The sequence below is a fragment of the Leptidea sinapis genome, chromosome 29 (genome assembly GCF_905404315.1).
Source record: "Leptidea sinapis chromosome 29, ilLepSina1.1, whole genome shotgun sequence".
NCBI lineage: Eukaryota > Metazoa > Arthropoda > Insecta > Lepidoptera > Pieridae > Leptidea > Leptidea sinapis.
The window spans coordinates 8101839-8119367 of NC_066293.1; the positions used below are offsets into that span (position 1 = coordinate 8101839).

A 17529-nucleotide genomic window follows, 5' to 3' on the forward strand; every position below is an offset into this window, starting at 1 on the left:
GCGGGTACACCTTCCTTAAAGGCCGGCAACGCTCTTGTGATTCCTCTGGTGTTGCAAGAGAATGTGGGCGGCGGTGATCACTTAACACCAGGTGACCCGTACGCTCGTTATGCTTCGTCGTGACGCTATTCCATAAAAAAAAAAACTAGGTTGCAATATTTACCCAGCGTCGATACATTGCTGAAAGCATCAGCCTGTGAGACAGACTTCTGATAATGCCTTTATTACACGTCTCAACCCTGGACATGAACGATGCAATTCTTTTACGCTGGATAGAATTAAACGAATCAATTCTTCGCGTACATTTCTGAAGCACTACAGCAACGTTTCAGGCCCATGAGGAACCTAAAAATGTTATTGTAGGCGACTCGTATGCCATCATCAACTGACACGTGTAAAACGACTGGCAGAATGACTTAAAGAGAGTAATTCTCACGTCAGGCGCTGAACGGTTAAACTTTCTCGCAATCATATTGCCCACCACACAAAGAGCCCTACGTTGACGCTCCATATCCGCGTCATCCTTGAGACAGGATAATTGATGAAAACAAAATTATATTAAAAACTAGCTGACCCGACAGACGTTGTTCTGTATATAATAAATAAAATAATGTTTTTATATGAATTTGACAATAATATATCATAACATCAAAAATTACTTCGTAAAATATGCTGCTGTCGTAATGAAATTGTTTCACAGCAGAACTGTCAAACTGTGCGTCAATAAATTCTCTCATAGAAATTATGTATGGACACATCAAAGGAAAAAAAAATTAAAGGTATGTAAAAGTATGTAAAAAAAATTTAAATGTATGGACACATCAAAGGAAAAAAAAGTTGTTTTTATTTAATTTAGCAGCATTTTCCTATTTATTCACCTTTTAAACCTTCTCTGGACTTCCTCAAATATTTCAAGACCTAAATTAGCCAAATCGGTCCAGCCGATCTCGAGTTTTAGCGAGACTAGCGAACAGCAATTCATTTTTATATATATATAGATATAATTTTGTTTTTTTATCGAGATAAGCTTTAAGAATATTTCAATGACAATAAGCGTGGTAATATAATGACGTCATGCCGGTTTCCTCAGCTTTTGTCTGCCTTAACAGTCTGTAGTTATCTTTTCGCGATAAAAATAACTCCCAAATAATGGCACCTTGTCGTATTAACGTCACAGAGTAACGAGATGTGAATACAGAAGATTAACATAGGTGAACTTTTAAATATGTAAATAAATGTTTTTTTTTCGAAGAGGTGGACGATCGAGTGTACGGGTGTACCTGGTGTTAAGTGATCACCGCCGCCCACAACACAAAAAAAAAAAGAAAAAAGAAGTCCGCTGAGTTTGTTGCGCCCGTTCTTCTCAGGTCTGAGGCAAACTTTTTGGGATGCGTGGTAATTTTTGACTTTCAATAAATCACGTCCTATTTTGAATTAAAATATTTCAATTTGAACTCTCCTGTAATGTAACACCAGAGGAATCACAGGAGTGTTGTTGACCTTATAGTAATGTATTTATTTATTAGCATCGCCAACACAATAATCACTAACTAATTACATTAAATATCTAATATATAAAATTCTCGTGTCATGGTGTTAAACTTTGAACTTCTCCGAAACGGCTTGACCGATTCTCATGAAATTTTGAGTGCGATTTTAATATCGGTAATAAACGTTTGCTGGGTCAGCTAGTATACAGGATGTCCCAAAGTTATGGAACATGAAAGGAAAGTACCTTAAATATCGAAGATAGGCTATTTTACTGAAATAAGACTTTGTTATTTTTAAAAGTTAGTACTTCTGTATTCAAAGATTTTCTAAAAATTACTTGCCTCGTCTGGGAATCGAACCGATTGAAATGTAAAAAAAACCCCTACTTTTATAATGCCAATCGAAAGAATGGCCAAAAACTAATAACTCTTACATTTATTTAAATATTTACAATTTCTTTAAAAGTTCACTTATGTTAATCTTCTGTACTCACATCTCGTTACTCTGTGACGTTAATACGACAAGGTGCCATTATTTGGGAGTTATTTTTATCGCCAAAAGATAACTACAGACTGTTAAGGCAGACAAAAGCTGAGGAAACCGGCATGACGTCATTATATTACCACGCTTATTGTCATTGAAATATTCTTAAGGCTTATCTCAATAAAAAACAAAATTATATAAAATTCTGTTTGCTTTGTTCAACTCTCAGGTTGTGGCTAGTAGATCTACAGGATCTACTTTACAGTTGATAACCTGCTCAACCCCAATATTTGCATATTAGGAAATTGACTTGAGATAATCTTGAGTAAATCTAAACAAAATGTTGATATACGAAGCCACAACCTGAGAGTTGAACAAAGCAAACAGAATTTTATAACGAGGCGGTACTCGAACGGTTGGCTCAGTTGGTTAGAGCACCGGCACGGAACGCCGGAGGTCGTGGGTTCGAATCCCGCATCGTTAATAAAATTTTGTTTTTCAAATTTTACTTGTGTATTAACCTAGAAGTGAGGGTTATCACTTTAAAAAAAACATAACATATTCTCCTGTATCTAGTTGAGCGCAGCGGAGACCAATCCTTAATATATGTATTAAACTATTAATGTGATTTATTAATAGACTCGTTTGACAAAACAGTGTTGGTAAAACCTTTGTATTTGTATCAATTGTCCTCGTGGATTTCCTCAATATGTGATGTAGTTGGCTATTTGCAGCGTCATAACGCGGACCGGAATTCGATTCTGTTCAGTTTCATCACAGTTATAGTGATATTAAAAGAAAGCGGTGAGTTTTTGTAGTTATACTTCTTTGGGCGCGTTATGAAAAAATTATAAGAGTGAAATATTAACAAGTGGGAGGCTCCTTTGCACAGGATGCCGGCTAGATTATGGATACCACAACGGCGCCTATTTCTGCCGTGAAGCAGTAATGTGTTGGCATTACTGTGTTTCGGTCTGAAGGGCGATGTAGCTAGTGAAATTATTGGGCAAATGAGACCTAACATCTTATGTGTCAAGGTGACGACCGCAGTTGTAGTGCCGCTCGGAATTTTTGGTGTTTTTCAAGAATCCTGAGCAGCACTGCATTTTAATGGGCAGGGCGTATCCATTACCATCAGCTGTGCGTCCTGCTCGTCTCGTCCCTTATTTTCATGAAATAAAAAAAAAGATGCGCGCGTCACTGTAACACAAAAGTAACAGGGTGAAGTTGGTTCCAAACATTTTCTGACGTTTGCGACGTTTATACACAGACACATATATATTTTTTTGTTTCTTCGTCCATTATTAGGATAGGGAAACGGTTCTCGCTCGTACAGCCGTATTCGTTATTTAATAATTAATTGTCAAAGCCATCTTTGAAGATTTTTACAAAATCGTTCTTTCTAAAAACGTAGAATAGCACGATGAATAAATATTTTTAATTATTTTTGCTTTGTTAGGCCAAAGAAGTATAACTTCAAATCAAATCAAATCAAAATCAGTTTATTCACGTAGGTCACGGAAATGACACTTATGAACGTCAAAAAAAAAATTCTTATTGAATCTACCGCTACTTCGTAAAGGGTTGAGCTAATGAGAAGAAGTAGCAAGAAACTCATTGCCACTGTTTTATATCAAGATTTACATTTAAGTACATCGATTTACAAATCATTTCAAATTACAATATAATATGTAAAATGATGCAACAGACACACTGAAACGTCAAATAGTCAAAATGCGTGCATACATAAGTACACACAAACACACATTCTTTTCGAGTTAATCAGTTAATCACTACGGCTTAAAAAAAATGGCTCTGTCGTAAATCCTATTACTCCACTGCTGAATATCTAAATGATCGGACAGCCTGGGACTAGATTGTGATTATTTTATAGCGATAGAAGTGACTGTACAATATTGTATATTTTTATTGAAAAGAGCGCAAAAAAAAAGAATGCTGGGAGAGTTTCTTGCGCCGCTTCTTCTCTCTCAGAGCGCCAGTAGGTAGGTTGCTAATGCTTGCTGCTGGTTATAGTTTTCACTCCAGAGCGTTTTTGAACTACCACTTTTCCTTGCAGTTAAACAAGTATTTTGGCATGGCATGACGCATTTTTTTAGTACAACTCTCAGAAAAGTTATTCTTATAGCTTTACTTTTTTGTGTAGGTATATTTATTCAGATTAGTACTGAATAACGAGGAATGTAAGCATATAAACTGTTTTCCACCCAAGAATTTTGAAAATATTGGCTTTGTTACATAGATGGCGGGCCGGCAGCCGTGAACTCATATCGCTCAAGGTCACTGGCATTTAGTGTCGCCTTAAGCGAATGATCTTACCATGGAAGATTTAGAATATATCTTCGCATCTCAGTATATTCTTGATATTGTTCTGTTATTTACACATTAAGGAATTTGCTAGAAACTGTGACAATCATAATGTTAGAAGGAGACACAAACTTAAACTTGTTATGCCTACTACTCGGTTAAGTCGAGCTAGTCTTTTATTGGACGCTGTATGTTTCCAGTGTGATCCCAGAAAATGTGCAAAAAAATGTGTTACGAAATTTCAAAGAATTGTTAGAAAGCGTTTAGCATGAGGGCGGTCGCTACATTCCCAATCTGTGATATTACGAAAGTCATCTATGTTGTAGTAGCCTTTACCACCACCACATAAACTAACAATGGGTCAGTAAATTATAATAGTATGTTATTTATAGACATTTTATCAAAAAAAAAATTAAATATTTGTCATAAATAACATATTGAGAATTATTTATATTTTCAAAATTAAAATCATAGTTTATTATCTGTATGTCACGTGACCGAAAACGCCGGCCACTATTTTGTGACGTTAATATAGAAAAAACAATTTGGTATTAGCAATACACAAATAAAATTTGAAAAACAAAATTTTATGAACGATGACGGATTCGAATCCACGACCTCCGGCGTCCCGTGCCGGTGCTCTAACCAACCGAGCTAACCGTTCGAGTACCCACTCTTTATACAATGCTGTTTGCTTTGTTCAACTCTCAGGTTGTCGCTTCATCTACAGTATCTACTTTAGGGAATTGACTCGAGATGTCGCTCTTGTAAATCTAAACAATATGTTATGTTTTTTTTAAGTGATAACCCTCACTTCTAGGATTAATACACAAGTAAAATTTGAAAAACAAAATTTTATGAACGATGCGGGATTCGAACCCACGACCTCCTTTATTTTATATTAGCAACACCTTTATTTTCATAAATATCAATATCCAAGGGTTGAACTGCAAATTTGACATTTCTTTGTTTATGTTATTATGACGTCACAATCATGGCGGCTCCCTTTTTTGGTGCGACTATTTATCATTTAAATCTAAATCAATTTGTCCTAGCGTAAAGTGGAATTATTTTGAGGCCTGAAAATATAAGCTGGCTATTGAAACTTACTATCATTTAAAAAAAATAAACTACGTTTAAAAACCGAGTTCAAAAACTGAAAATATCAAATAACTAAAAATTTAATTTAATACACCTCTTATGCAACCCTTTACCTTTAATATGATTAAAATACTATTATTTATATGTGCTACATATTGATAGGTTTTAAGTCAGTGCCGTTTGTAGTGTTTGTTCCAGGTGATTTAAGGCGACACTAAATGCAAGCGTCCTTGAGCGATATGAGTTCACGGCTCCCGAGATCTATGTAACAAAGCCAACATTTTCAAAATTCTTGCGTGGAAATCGTTATATTTTAACAGGCGCAAACAGTTTATATGCTTACAATTCTCATTATTGATTACTAATCTGAATAGATGTACCTACACAAAAAAAAGGACAAGCTATATAAATACCTTTTCTGAGAATAGTACTAAACAAATGCGTCATGCCGAGAAAAAACTTGTTTAACTGCAATGAAAAGTGGTAGTTCAAAATAGCTCTGGAGTGTTAACTTATAACCAACAGTAAACATTAGAAACCTACAAATAAGCCTTAAGGGTATGTGTTATGTGATAAAATAGTGTTCATAGCTCCAAATGGTGTAATTTCACTAATAAACTTGTCTAAAAATGCCTTGTTTGCGTGTTTTCTTCTCACCCTTCGCCTTAAGTGTTTCTTACGATTATGATTATCACAGTTTTTTTGTTTATAAGTGATAATAATAAAGATAGTACTATCATTCGGGTGTGTCTGTAGGATTAAGGACAAAGCGAAAATATTTGATTAAATATCTTTGTTATCAAGTGTTTAAAACCATTTTTGTATCTTATCTGCGTGTTTGTGTTTGTGATGCACACCGTCACGCACATTCAACACCCTGACGTTAGCTGGTCAACTCAGGGGGCGTTCATTCAATATATTGTTACGTGTTAGGCCCAGAACACACGGTGAAACGCTAATGCAACAAAACCCATTTGAAATTATTGATTTGAAACCAGTTTCAACCATTTTCCACACACGCTGCAACCACAATCATTTCGGGTTTCGTTGAGAAATACGTGTGCATAATGAGTTCTTCAAGTGACGAAGAAATTGTGGTTATGTATTTGTATCTTAGACAAAGAAGAAGGCGCAAAAAGAGAACTATGTGGATACATACCTACATTGAGAAGAACTGTCGTATGTTTGTGGCTGCCAAATAATTACAAGAAACTGATAGAATGCTTCATCAGTCTCAGTCTTGCGAGAGTAGCTTTATTGTGTGATATTATACAAGCACGGATATTTTTGCACTTCTAACACAAGTTTAATGTTGTTTTGTTCGCCGTCAGCCATTTTGTAAAAAATACGCTAAGACAAAAAATGAATGAAACGCAACGCGAGTTTCCTGCACTGGTCGCGTCATATGTGGTCTCTTTAAGGAATCTATGGCAGAAACTTAAATGCAACTCAAAAGTAACTACTTAGTAGTTGCAGTTTCGTTGCATTTGCGTTTCACCGTGTGTTCTGGGCCTTAGGGTTCGAAGGATCTGGACAGAAAGATCTGCTGACTCTTTTGAAGACTTTATTCACTAGCACTAGGTCCAAACACTAAGCACTAACGATGTCCTAGATCGTAGCCAAGTCGTAGGTTTCGCTGGTATCACTCTTGATCACTAGTTTTCACTTCGAAGTCGCCAAGGTAGCTCAAACTGAAGTGAACTGGCAACTGGAACAGGGAGGCAATCCCTGCGGCTATTTATATGGGCCGAGACTAGTCCCAGACCATTCCAGAAAGTTTCTTTCTAGAACGTACCTGAGTCGCGTGAACGTGATCGACCGGCTGGAATGATTCTAGAAAGTTCGTGCATGTACCCGATTTTCGAGTTCCTTTCGGTTTCCTTTAACGGCATCTAGTATTGAGTAGGGGGGTTTCATGTTGTCTTTGATCTTTGAGTGGATCTTTTACTGGTTAACGCTAGATGGCGCTAGTTTGTGCTTTGTGTATTCGTAACAATATTGAATTAGTAGGAATTGCCTTATTGCCTATATAGGCAATTTAATTCCTACAAATAAACCAAGCTAACCAAGTTGGAAAAAAGTTGACAAAAATGACAAAGTTGTAGGTAATAAAAAGATGTCTTACAGCTTTTATTTTTGCAAATTTTTGTTTTGTGAAAAAATTCAAAAAACAAATTTTTTTGTTTTTTTATTTTTATCTACAACTTTTCCATTTTTTATTTTTATCTACAACTTTTCCATTTTTTCCATAGGACTTGCAGTTTTGCCAGAAATCGAGATAAAAGAAGGGAGATTTTTCGCCAGATTTCATTAAAAATTGTCGATACGTGGTCGCCAGTCGAGGGCTTACCGGCCCCCAACGGCCATCTGTCCGTCGAGCTATGTGTCCTGCCCACTGCCACTTCAGTTGCGCAAATCATCGGGACTATGTCGGTGACTTTGGTTCTCCTACGGATCTCTTCATTTCTGATTTAATCTTGCAGGGAAACTGCGAGCCCTCTCCATTGGAAAACCTTAACCTTTTAACCCCTAACTGCACTGTTTAATGTAAAGTAATAATTATTTTGCCAGCGATGCCCTGGTTCGGCATGGACATCGGCGGGACCCTCACGAAGCTGGTGTACTTTGAGCCGCGCGAGAACAACAGACGCGAGCTGGACAAGGAGACAGAGGTTCTCAAGAGCATCCGGCGGTACCTCACCAGGAACTCCGCGTACGGCAAGACCGGGAGGAGGGATGTGCACTTACAGGTACATCTTCACTTTATTTTTCAGTTTTATTGCTATAAACAACTCTAGTCTCATAATCGCCTTTTAAAAGAAAATTTATAGAATTAGGCGTTACTTTGCGGAAATCCATAATTATACAAATGATTTAAGTTTTCTTTAGTGTTTGTTTTTAATTCCGCCAATATTTGTTTTTAAAACAATTCGACGCGTGTTTCGCCTCTACATCGAGGCATCTTCAGGACGTGTTGTCTCGCCGTCAGTCTCGTGCCAGATTTTGGTCGTGGGTTCGAATCCCGCATCGTTCATAAAATTTTGTTTTTCAAATTTTATTTGTGTATTAATCCTAGCAGTGAGGGTTATCACTTTAAAAACATGACATATTGTTTTCAATATACATACTTAAACATACATAAATACATATAAAAAAATACATAAATACATTTAAACATCCATGACTCGGAAACAAACATCCATATTCATCATATGAATTGCTTGCACCTACCGGGATTCGAGCCCGGGACCTCTAGCTTAGTAGTCAGGGTCACTAACCATTCGGCTATATGGGTCGTCTGAATTATTTATGAATCTTTATTTATTATATTTACTTATGTCACAGATGGAGAATGTAACAATTCGAGGTCGTCGAGGAACTCTGCATTTTATCCGCTTCCCGACGAGCGAAGTCGGGGCGTTCCTACAGCTAGCTCGATCCAAGGGCATGGCAGCTCTGGTCAACACAATCTATGCGACCGGCGGAGGGGCATACAAATTCGAACAGGACTTTATAAAGGTAAGAGTTATTCTATGAATATAAGGAACGAGACGTGCAGGACGTTCAGTTGAAGGTTATTGATACGCCCTGCCCATTACAGTGCAGTGTCGCTTAGGAGTCTTGAAAAACCGACAAGTTCTGAGCGGCACTACAATTGCGCTCGTCCCCTTGAGACATAAGATGTTAAGTCTCATTTGCCCAGTAGATTCACTAGCTACGGCGCACTTCTGACCGAAAGACAATAATGTTTACACATTACTGCTTCACGGCAGAAAAAGGCGCCGTTATCGTACCCATAATCTAGCTGGCATCTTCCAAAGAAGCCTCCCACTGGTAAATGCCTTTAGTTGTCTCTTACGACACTCTTGGGCCTGGGACTTCCCTATTATTTTAATGCCCCGGCGAAGCACAGGGCTAAAACGAGTCGGGACTGGAGCATGGGAGTCGTGATAGGTACTTCCAAGCTTAGATAATTTCTACTTCTAAATAGCGGTGAACTGCTAGCCTATATTTTCAACAACGCGTGCACACTAAAACACTTGCATCGAAATGAAAAAAGAAGAAATCGATGGAAGATTATTTTTGAAGAAGTGTTTTTTTTTTTTTTTTTTCAAAAATATGGTAGTCAATCTGAGTAACCATTTTTTGTTTTTTTTTTTTTAATTATTGATGTAAATTTGATGATTTTCCTCCAGGAGGTGAATATGAGGCTGTCGAAGCTAGACGAGCTGGACTCTCTAATAGCTGGTCTGCTGTTCGTCGACGGGATGAACCCCCACGAGTGCTACTACTGGGCCCCAGACGATAACAACGCCACCGACGATGCGGTGAGTCCCGCGATACTAACACACGCGTACAAGCAGATCGGAGGAATCGATTAAGGTTTCAAAGTCAAAGTACTTTGCCAGAAACATTCACAAGTAAAGTTGTTACAATTCCGAGTGAGTGACCGGTATCAATTAAATTAAATTAACTCGGAAACAATAATAATTTTAATATTTTACATACATGTGAAAAAGGATTTCGCTTAAATGTGTTAGAGCAATTAGAAATAATAAAACACAAAAATAACATGTTCACATTGTTGAATGAACAAACAAATTTAGTCCCATCACCTTTGTTACGTGTCTCTACTACGTCACAACAGCCGACCAATCACAGCGCTTCATTTCATGGGACGAGGGTATAAAAAAGCGGCTTCCGGCGGCGGCTCATCATTTGATTCTGTCTCGTGCCAGATTTTGGCAAGACGACACGTCCTGAGGATGCCTCGTGTAGAGGCGAAAGACGTGTCGAATTGTTTAAAGACAAATATTGGCGGAATTAACACTAAAGAAAACTCAAATCATTTGTATAATTATGGATTTCCGCAAAGTAACGCCAACTTCGATAAATTTTCTTAGACATGCAAATGTTTTTGTCACGATATTATAAACCTAACACGACCTACAAGACCCTACAATACACATTTACAATAATAAATGAAATGCTAAGAGATAATGTAATAAAAATAATCACAAAAAAATATAATATTACTAGCTGACCCGACAGACGTTGTTCTGTAGATAATAAATAAAATACTGTTTTATAGGAATTTGCCAATAATATTTCAAAACATCAAGAATTATTTCGTAAAAAATGCTCCCTGTTGTTATAATGAAATTGTTTCACAGCGGAACTGTCAAACCGTGCGTCACTAGATTCACTCATAGAAAAATATTCCATACAAAACAAATATTAAAAATAAAAGTAATTATGGGTCCCAAATCGAAATAAAACTATCCTATCTCTCAAGTTGGACCAAACTGCACACCATGAAGTGATCCCCATTAAAATCCGTTCATTAGTTTAGGAGTCCATCGCGAACAAACAACGTGTCACGTAATTTATATGCATACTAGCTGACTAGACAGACGTTGTTCTGTACATAATAAATAAAATACCGTTTTTGATGAATTTGTCAATAATTTTTCATTGTAACATAATAATATGCTCCTTGTTGTTATAATGAAATTGTTTCACAGCAGAACTGTCAAACCGCGCGTCAAAAATACTCTCACAGAAAATATGTCCAAACAAAACAAATATTGGAAATAAAAATAATTATGGCTCCCAAATCGAAATAAAAACTATCCTATCTCTTAAGTTGGACTAAACTGCACTCCATGAAGTAATCCCCATTGAAATCCGTTCATTAGTTTAGGAGTCCATTGAGGACAAACATTGTGACACGAGATTTATATATATTAATATTAAGATTGGTAAAGATAGTATTGGTGACAGTTACCACTTCGATAATATTACTTTATTGAGTATAAACAATATTCTTTCAATAGTGTTAATAATTTAAATTGAAATCTATTTAACACTGTCTCCTCTCTTATTTCTTTTGATAATTTATTAAATATTTCTACACACATAGCATGACAGTTTTTTTTTTGTACAAAGTGGTTCTAATGTGGGGTACTCGAAGTCTCATAGGATCACGCGATGGACTGCGGTTTTCAAGGAGCTATCTTCCAGGTACTACAAAGCTGAGGAATGAACTTCCTTTTGTGGTGTTTCCGGGACGATACGACATGGGTACCTTCAAAAAAACACCTTCCTTAACGGCCGGCAACGCTCTTGTGATTCCTCCGGTGTTGCAAGAGAATGTGTGCGGCGGTGATCACTTAACACCAGGTGACCCGTACGCTCGTTTGTCCTCCTATTCCATAAAAAAAAAACTAAGAACAGTCGCCCAGCCGAGTGAAAAGATTTGAATTATTCTTAACAAATAAGCTAGCCTCTAGTACGTAAATTTCGGTAGCAGTCACAGTATATTTAAATTTAAAAATAGAGGTCTGCAGCTATCGAAGGGCACTATGCCAGCCACAGCTCTTATACATCTCTTTTGGGCCAGTAATATTTAAACAATATGTTATGTTTTTAAACAAATAAAATTTGTTTAGAATTACGAGAAGCGACATTTCACGTCAATTTCCTAATATGCAAATATTGGGGTTGAGCAGGTTATCAACTGTAAAGTAGATCCTGTAGATGAAGCCACAACCTGAGAGTCGAACAAAGCAAACAAGATTTTATAACGAGGCGGTACTCGAACGGTTAGCTCAGTTGGTTAGTGCACCGGCACGGAACGCCGGAGGTCGTGGGTTCGAGTCCCGCGTCGTTCATAAAATGTTGTTTTTCAAATTTTATCCAGTAATATTTTAATTATCTTTGTGGTTGTGCCTTTAAAAAAAAATATTTATTTTATTTTGGCAGCAAATGGCCTTAAGTGCAAAACCTTGAGTCCCACAAATTATAATGAATGTAAATATTCAGAAAGTATTAGGGTATTAACAATATCACAACGCAAATACAAAAAGTAAACAATAAAGAGAAAAAAATAAACATTAATGCTTTTTGTAGACAAATCGTTAATTAATGATTTTTAAAGGTTCTTATATAAGTTGCATATAGACATATGTTGTACACAATTAATGTGGAATTTCTGCGCCGCGTCAATCAAAAACGGGAACTCATGCAAACTGTCAAGCTGAGGAAAGTCGCATATTTGGGGCACGTGCTTAGGCACGAGAGGTACAAACTCCTACAACTCATCATGATGGGAAAAGTTGCCGGAAGAAGAGGCGTAAGGTCCCAGAAAAAAGTCTTGGCTGCGCAACATCCGAGAATGGACTGGCATCGCGAGTGCGGCAGAACTATTTCGCCTCGCGAAGGACAAACAATTGAAACTATTATAACACTAGAAATAAGGGATTGCTTGTAACTAATTCTAATAGGCTTCATAAGATACATAATAGCTTTAAGGGTAAATGTATACACTTCTATAATAAACTAATAAGGTTATTGGGTTCTTATAAATCGATGGCATGACTCCTTTCACGACTTCTCTAAGTCTCATAGTTTCCGACTTGGCCATCACCGCCCTTCTCAAAAAACCACACTGTATACTGTGTTTACCAAACCCTGTAGTAGTGACACGTAAAAATTATATTTAAAATATTACGATAGCTGAAATACGATAAAAAATACTACATTTCCACAGCCGCCATATTTGGAAGCGTCACTGAGCCAGTACGTGCGGAAGCCCTACGATTTCTCCAACCCGTATCCCTTCCTGCTGGTGAACATCGGCAGTGGAGTCTCCATGTTGGTGGTCAGTGGACCCAGCCACTACTACCGAGTCAGCGGTACCAGGTGATTAACCAGATTTGACACTTTTACACACAATTTTTTTTTATGACAATACTAGCCGCTCCTGCCCGCTTCGCTGGGCGAATTTTAAAAGAAAATATTTTTTTTTTCATCATGTTACAAATACAATAAAAATATAAGTAGCCATAAACCATCTAGGATAAATTTCGCATCGAATGGTGGCAGTTTCATGTCGACACGATCAGTGGTTTAGCCTTGATTGAGCCTCAAACAAAGACCCTTTTTCAATATTTAAATGTAGAGATAGAAGGGACGAGACGAGCAGGACCTTCAGCTGATGGTTATTGATACGCCCTGCCCATTATTACAATGCAGTGCCGCTCTGGATTCTTGATTAAGCAAAAAATTCTGAGCGGCACTAAAACTGCGCTCGTCTCCTTGAGACATAAGATGTTAAGTCTCGTTTGCAGTAATTTCACTAACTATGGCGCCCTTTTGATCGAAATACAATAATGCTTAATCATAACGGCTTCACGGCAGAAAAAATACTCTGGCATCCTGTACAAAGGAGCCTCCTACTGGTAAAGCTGCTTTGTATTTTGGAAACGTTACGTTTTTTGTAAAATATTTTATATTTTAGTTATAATTATTGTGTATATTTTCTGAAATATTTTTGTACCTTTACGATGTTTTATGTGTGACAAATAAAATATATTATTATGATTAAAAAATTCCACCTTCGACACGCCACAAGTTAGGATATCATCCCCACCATCTGGATGTGTGGCGGTCCTCCACAGTGCGGTTTTCAAGGAGCTTTCTTCCACGTACTATAAAGCTGTGGAATGAGCTTCCTTGTGCGGTGTTTCCGGGACGATACGACATACCTTCAAAAAAAGCGCGTACACCTTCCTTAACGGCCGGCAACGCTCTTGTGATTCCTCTGGTGTTGCAAGAGAATGTGATCACTTAACACCAGGTGACCCGTACGCTCGTTTGTCCTCCTATTCCATAAAAAATATATATATATATTAAAAATTAGATTGCTCATGTGCCTGTAATTATTTAAATATCAAAATAAAATAAATAATTGAACAATTATCACTTATGTCTGTTGTAAATATTTTTCAGTTTGGGCGGTGGCACTTTCCTAGGGTTGTGCTGCCTTCTAACGGGCTGCAGTAGCTTCGAGGAGGCGATAGCGTTGGCAGCTAGCGGGGACAACACTAGTGTCGATAAACTAGTGAAGGACATATACGGTGGGGACTACGAGCGATTCAGACTACCCGGGGATTTGGTGGCGAGCAGGTGACAACCCTACCGTCATTCATACGTAAAATAATCAGATTAGGGCTGCTTAAAAATAATTTTGATTATATTATTTTGTTTCAGTCTTTATCGAAATTTTAATGAAATGAAATAATATGTAAGACACTTATTTCGTCTGTATGTATCATCTATCTACATACATAAAAATGAATTGCTGTTCGTTAGTCTCGCTAAAACTCAAGAACGGCTGGACCGATTTGGCAAATTTAGTTCTTGAATTATTTGTGGAAGTCCAGAGAAGGTTTGAAAGGTGAATAAATATGAAAATGCTCGGAATTAAATAAAAACAACAATTTTCTTTTTTCCTTTGATGTGTCCATACATAATTTCTATGAGAGAATTTATTGACGCACGGTTTGACAGTTCTGCTGTGAAACAATTTCATTACGACAGCAGGGTGCATATTATACGAAGTAATTTTTGATGTTATGATATATTATTGACAAATTCATATAATTTAATAACATTATTTGATTTACTATATACAGAACAACGTCTGTCGGGTCAGCTAGTATACTATATAAAATTCTCGTGTCCCGGTGTTTGTTACCAAACTCCTCCGAAACGGCTAAACCAATTTTTGTTTGACAATTTGTGTGTATATCGGGTAGGTCGGAGAATCGGCCAACATGTATTTTTCATACTCCTAAACGATAAGGGGGTGAACCTCTAAATACTTTTTTTGACAATTTTTGTTATTTTATTATGATTCAGCATTGAAAAACAACGTACAATTTAAAATTTTCACTCGTCTACAATCAACACCTATTTTGTATCGCGATTTTAATATTATTCTATTCAATCCACAGATACGCAAAAGAGTTGCAAGATGGCAATCGAATATAATGATTATTGTAGTACGATAAATTTTATGTGCTAAAAAAAAGGGGCCGCACAGCCGTACCATCCTTATCTCGAATTAGTTCAGGTCATTTTCGACCTCCTATAGCTTCTTTATGGATAAAATTAGAACAGTAATTCGAACGGTTGGTCGCGGGTTAGAGTCCCGCATCGTTGATAAATTTTGGTTATAAATCTAATTTGTATATTATTACTAGCTGATGCAGTAAACGTTGTATTGCCATATAAACAATTTAAAAAAAAACTAAATATATCGTACTACAATTATTGTATTCGATTGCCGTCTTGCAACCTATAGGGTTTGTGGATGGAACAAAAATAGTTGTAGATTGTAGAAGAGCGAAAATTTGAAGTTGAAGTATTTTTCAATTCTGAATCGTAATAAAATAAAATAAAACTCAAAAAACTAAAATAAATATTAAGGGGTGGGTCACTATTATCATTTAAGGTTATGAAAAATAGATTATGGCCGATTCTCAGTCCTATCCGATATGCACCAATATGCGGTGAAACTACTGGGCAAATGAGACTTAAAATCTTATGACTCAAGGTGTCGTGCGTAATCGTAGTGCCGCGCAGAATTTTTCAAGAATCTTGAGCGGCACTGCATTGTAATGGGTAGGGCGTATCAATTACCATCAGCTCAACATCCTGCTCGTCTCGTCGATTATTTTCATAAAAAAGAAAATGCACACAAATTTCATACAAATCGGTTCAGCCGTTTCGGAGGGGTTTGGTAAATACTACCGGGACACAATAATTTTATATATTCGATTATTGTTTACAGTTTTGGGCACATGTGCTCGGCTGAGCGGCGCGCGAAGGTGTCTCGCGAGGATCTGGCGCGAGCGACTCTGGTCACCATCACAAACAACATCGGCTCCATTGCGCGACTGTGTGCTCTCAACGAGAGGATAGGACGGGTCTGTCAACACTTGTATTAAATATTTTTATTCAAAATAGGATTCAAAATCACTTAGCGTACGTCACACCACACCAACATCAGAGGAACCACAGGAGCGTTGCCGGCCATTAAGGAAGGTGTACGCGCTTTTATTGAAGCTACCCATGTCGTATCGTCCCGGAAACACCGCACAAGGTTATTATAACTCTAGAAATAAGGGATGGCTTGTAACTAGTTCTAGTAGGCTTCATAAGATACATATAGCTTTAAGGGTAAATGTATAGACTAAATAAAGTCCCAGCCACTGTTCAGGCATTATCTATAAATAAATTTAAATGTTTTATTAAAAAATAGCTCCGTCGTAAATCCTATTACTCCACTGCTGAATATCTAAATGATCGGACAGCCTGGGACTAGATTGTGATTATTTTATAGCGATAGAAATGACTGTACAATATTGTATATTTTTATTGAAAAGAGCGAATAAAAAAGAATGCTGGGAGAGTTTCTTGCGCCGCTTCTTCTCTCTCAGAGCGCCATTTGTTTCCGAAGCGGTAGTTGTATCTAGTAGTGACATGACACACACAAGAAATGACATCAAAAAGAATTCTAAAGGAATCAATTTTGAGAAAATAAATGCCTTTTTATGCCTTTATGCCAAGGAAGCTCATTCCACAGCTTTGTATACACTGGTGTTCTCAGACCTGAGAAGAATGGGCGCAAGAAACTCAGCGTTTTTTGTTATAAAAATCTTACAATAAACATTTATAATTTAAGAGCCTGAGGGTGTTAAATTGTCGTATTTAATGTAAAAGTCATCTTGTATACGTCTACAGCAGCAATGTAAAACTTTTATTTTAAATCTATATATATAAAAATGAATTGCTGTTCGTTAGTCTCGCTAAAACTCGAGAACGGCTGGACCGATTTGGCTAATTTTGGTCTTGAATTATTTGTGGAAGTCCAGTGAAGGTTTAAAAGGTGAATAAATAGGAAAATGCTGCTAAATTAAATAAAAACAACAAATTTGTTTTTCCTTTGATGTGTCCATACATAATATCTATGAGAGAATTTATTGACGCACGGTTTGACAGTTCTGCTGTGAAACAATTTCATTACGACAGCAGGGTGCATATTTTACGAAGTAATTTTTGATGTTATGATATATTATTGACAAATTCATATAAAAACATTATTTTATTCATTATATACAGAACAACGTCTGTCGGGTCAGCTAGTATTTAATAACTTTCTAAATGGCTTCCTGATCTTACATACGACGATGTTGAAGATTGAAAACCCACATATACTCACACATCACACACTCTTACACACACCCACGCTTTGTTTTAATTTTTTTTTGGTATTACATT

The 17529-nt window shown here is 36.9% G+C and overlaps 1 protein-coding gene across 6 annotated transcripts in view; it reads left to right on the forward strand.

The window, feature by feature from the left end:
• LOC126973392 (pantothenate kinase 3) overlaps positions 1-17529 on the forward strand; it is an 83361-nt gene that overhangs the window by 57740 nt on the left and 8092 nt on the right. For all 6 annotated transcript variants that reach the window (XM_050820640.1, XM_050820641.1, XM_050820644.1 and 3 more), the window contains 6 exons: positions 7972-8150; positions 8746-8919; positions 9597-9728; positions 12953-13104; positions 14194-14370; positions 16040-16175. In XM_050820640.1, the coding sequence (XP_050676597.1) occupies positions 7972-8150; positions 8746-8919; positions 9597-9728; positions 12953-13104; positions 14194-14370; positions 16040-16175 (950 nt within the window). The remainder of the gene's footprint in view (positions 1-7971; positions 8151-8745; positions 8920-9596; positions 9729-12952; positions 13105-14193; positions 14371-16039; positions 16176-17529) is intronic.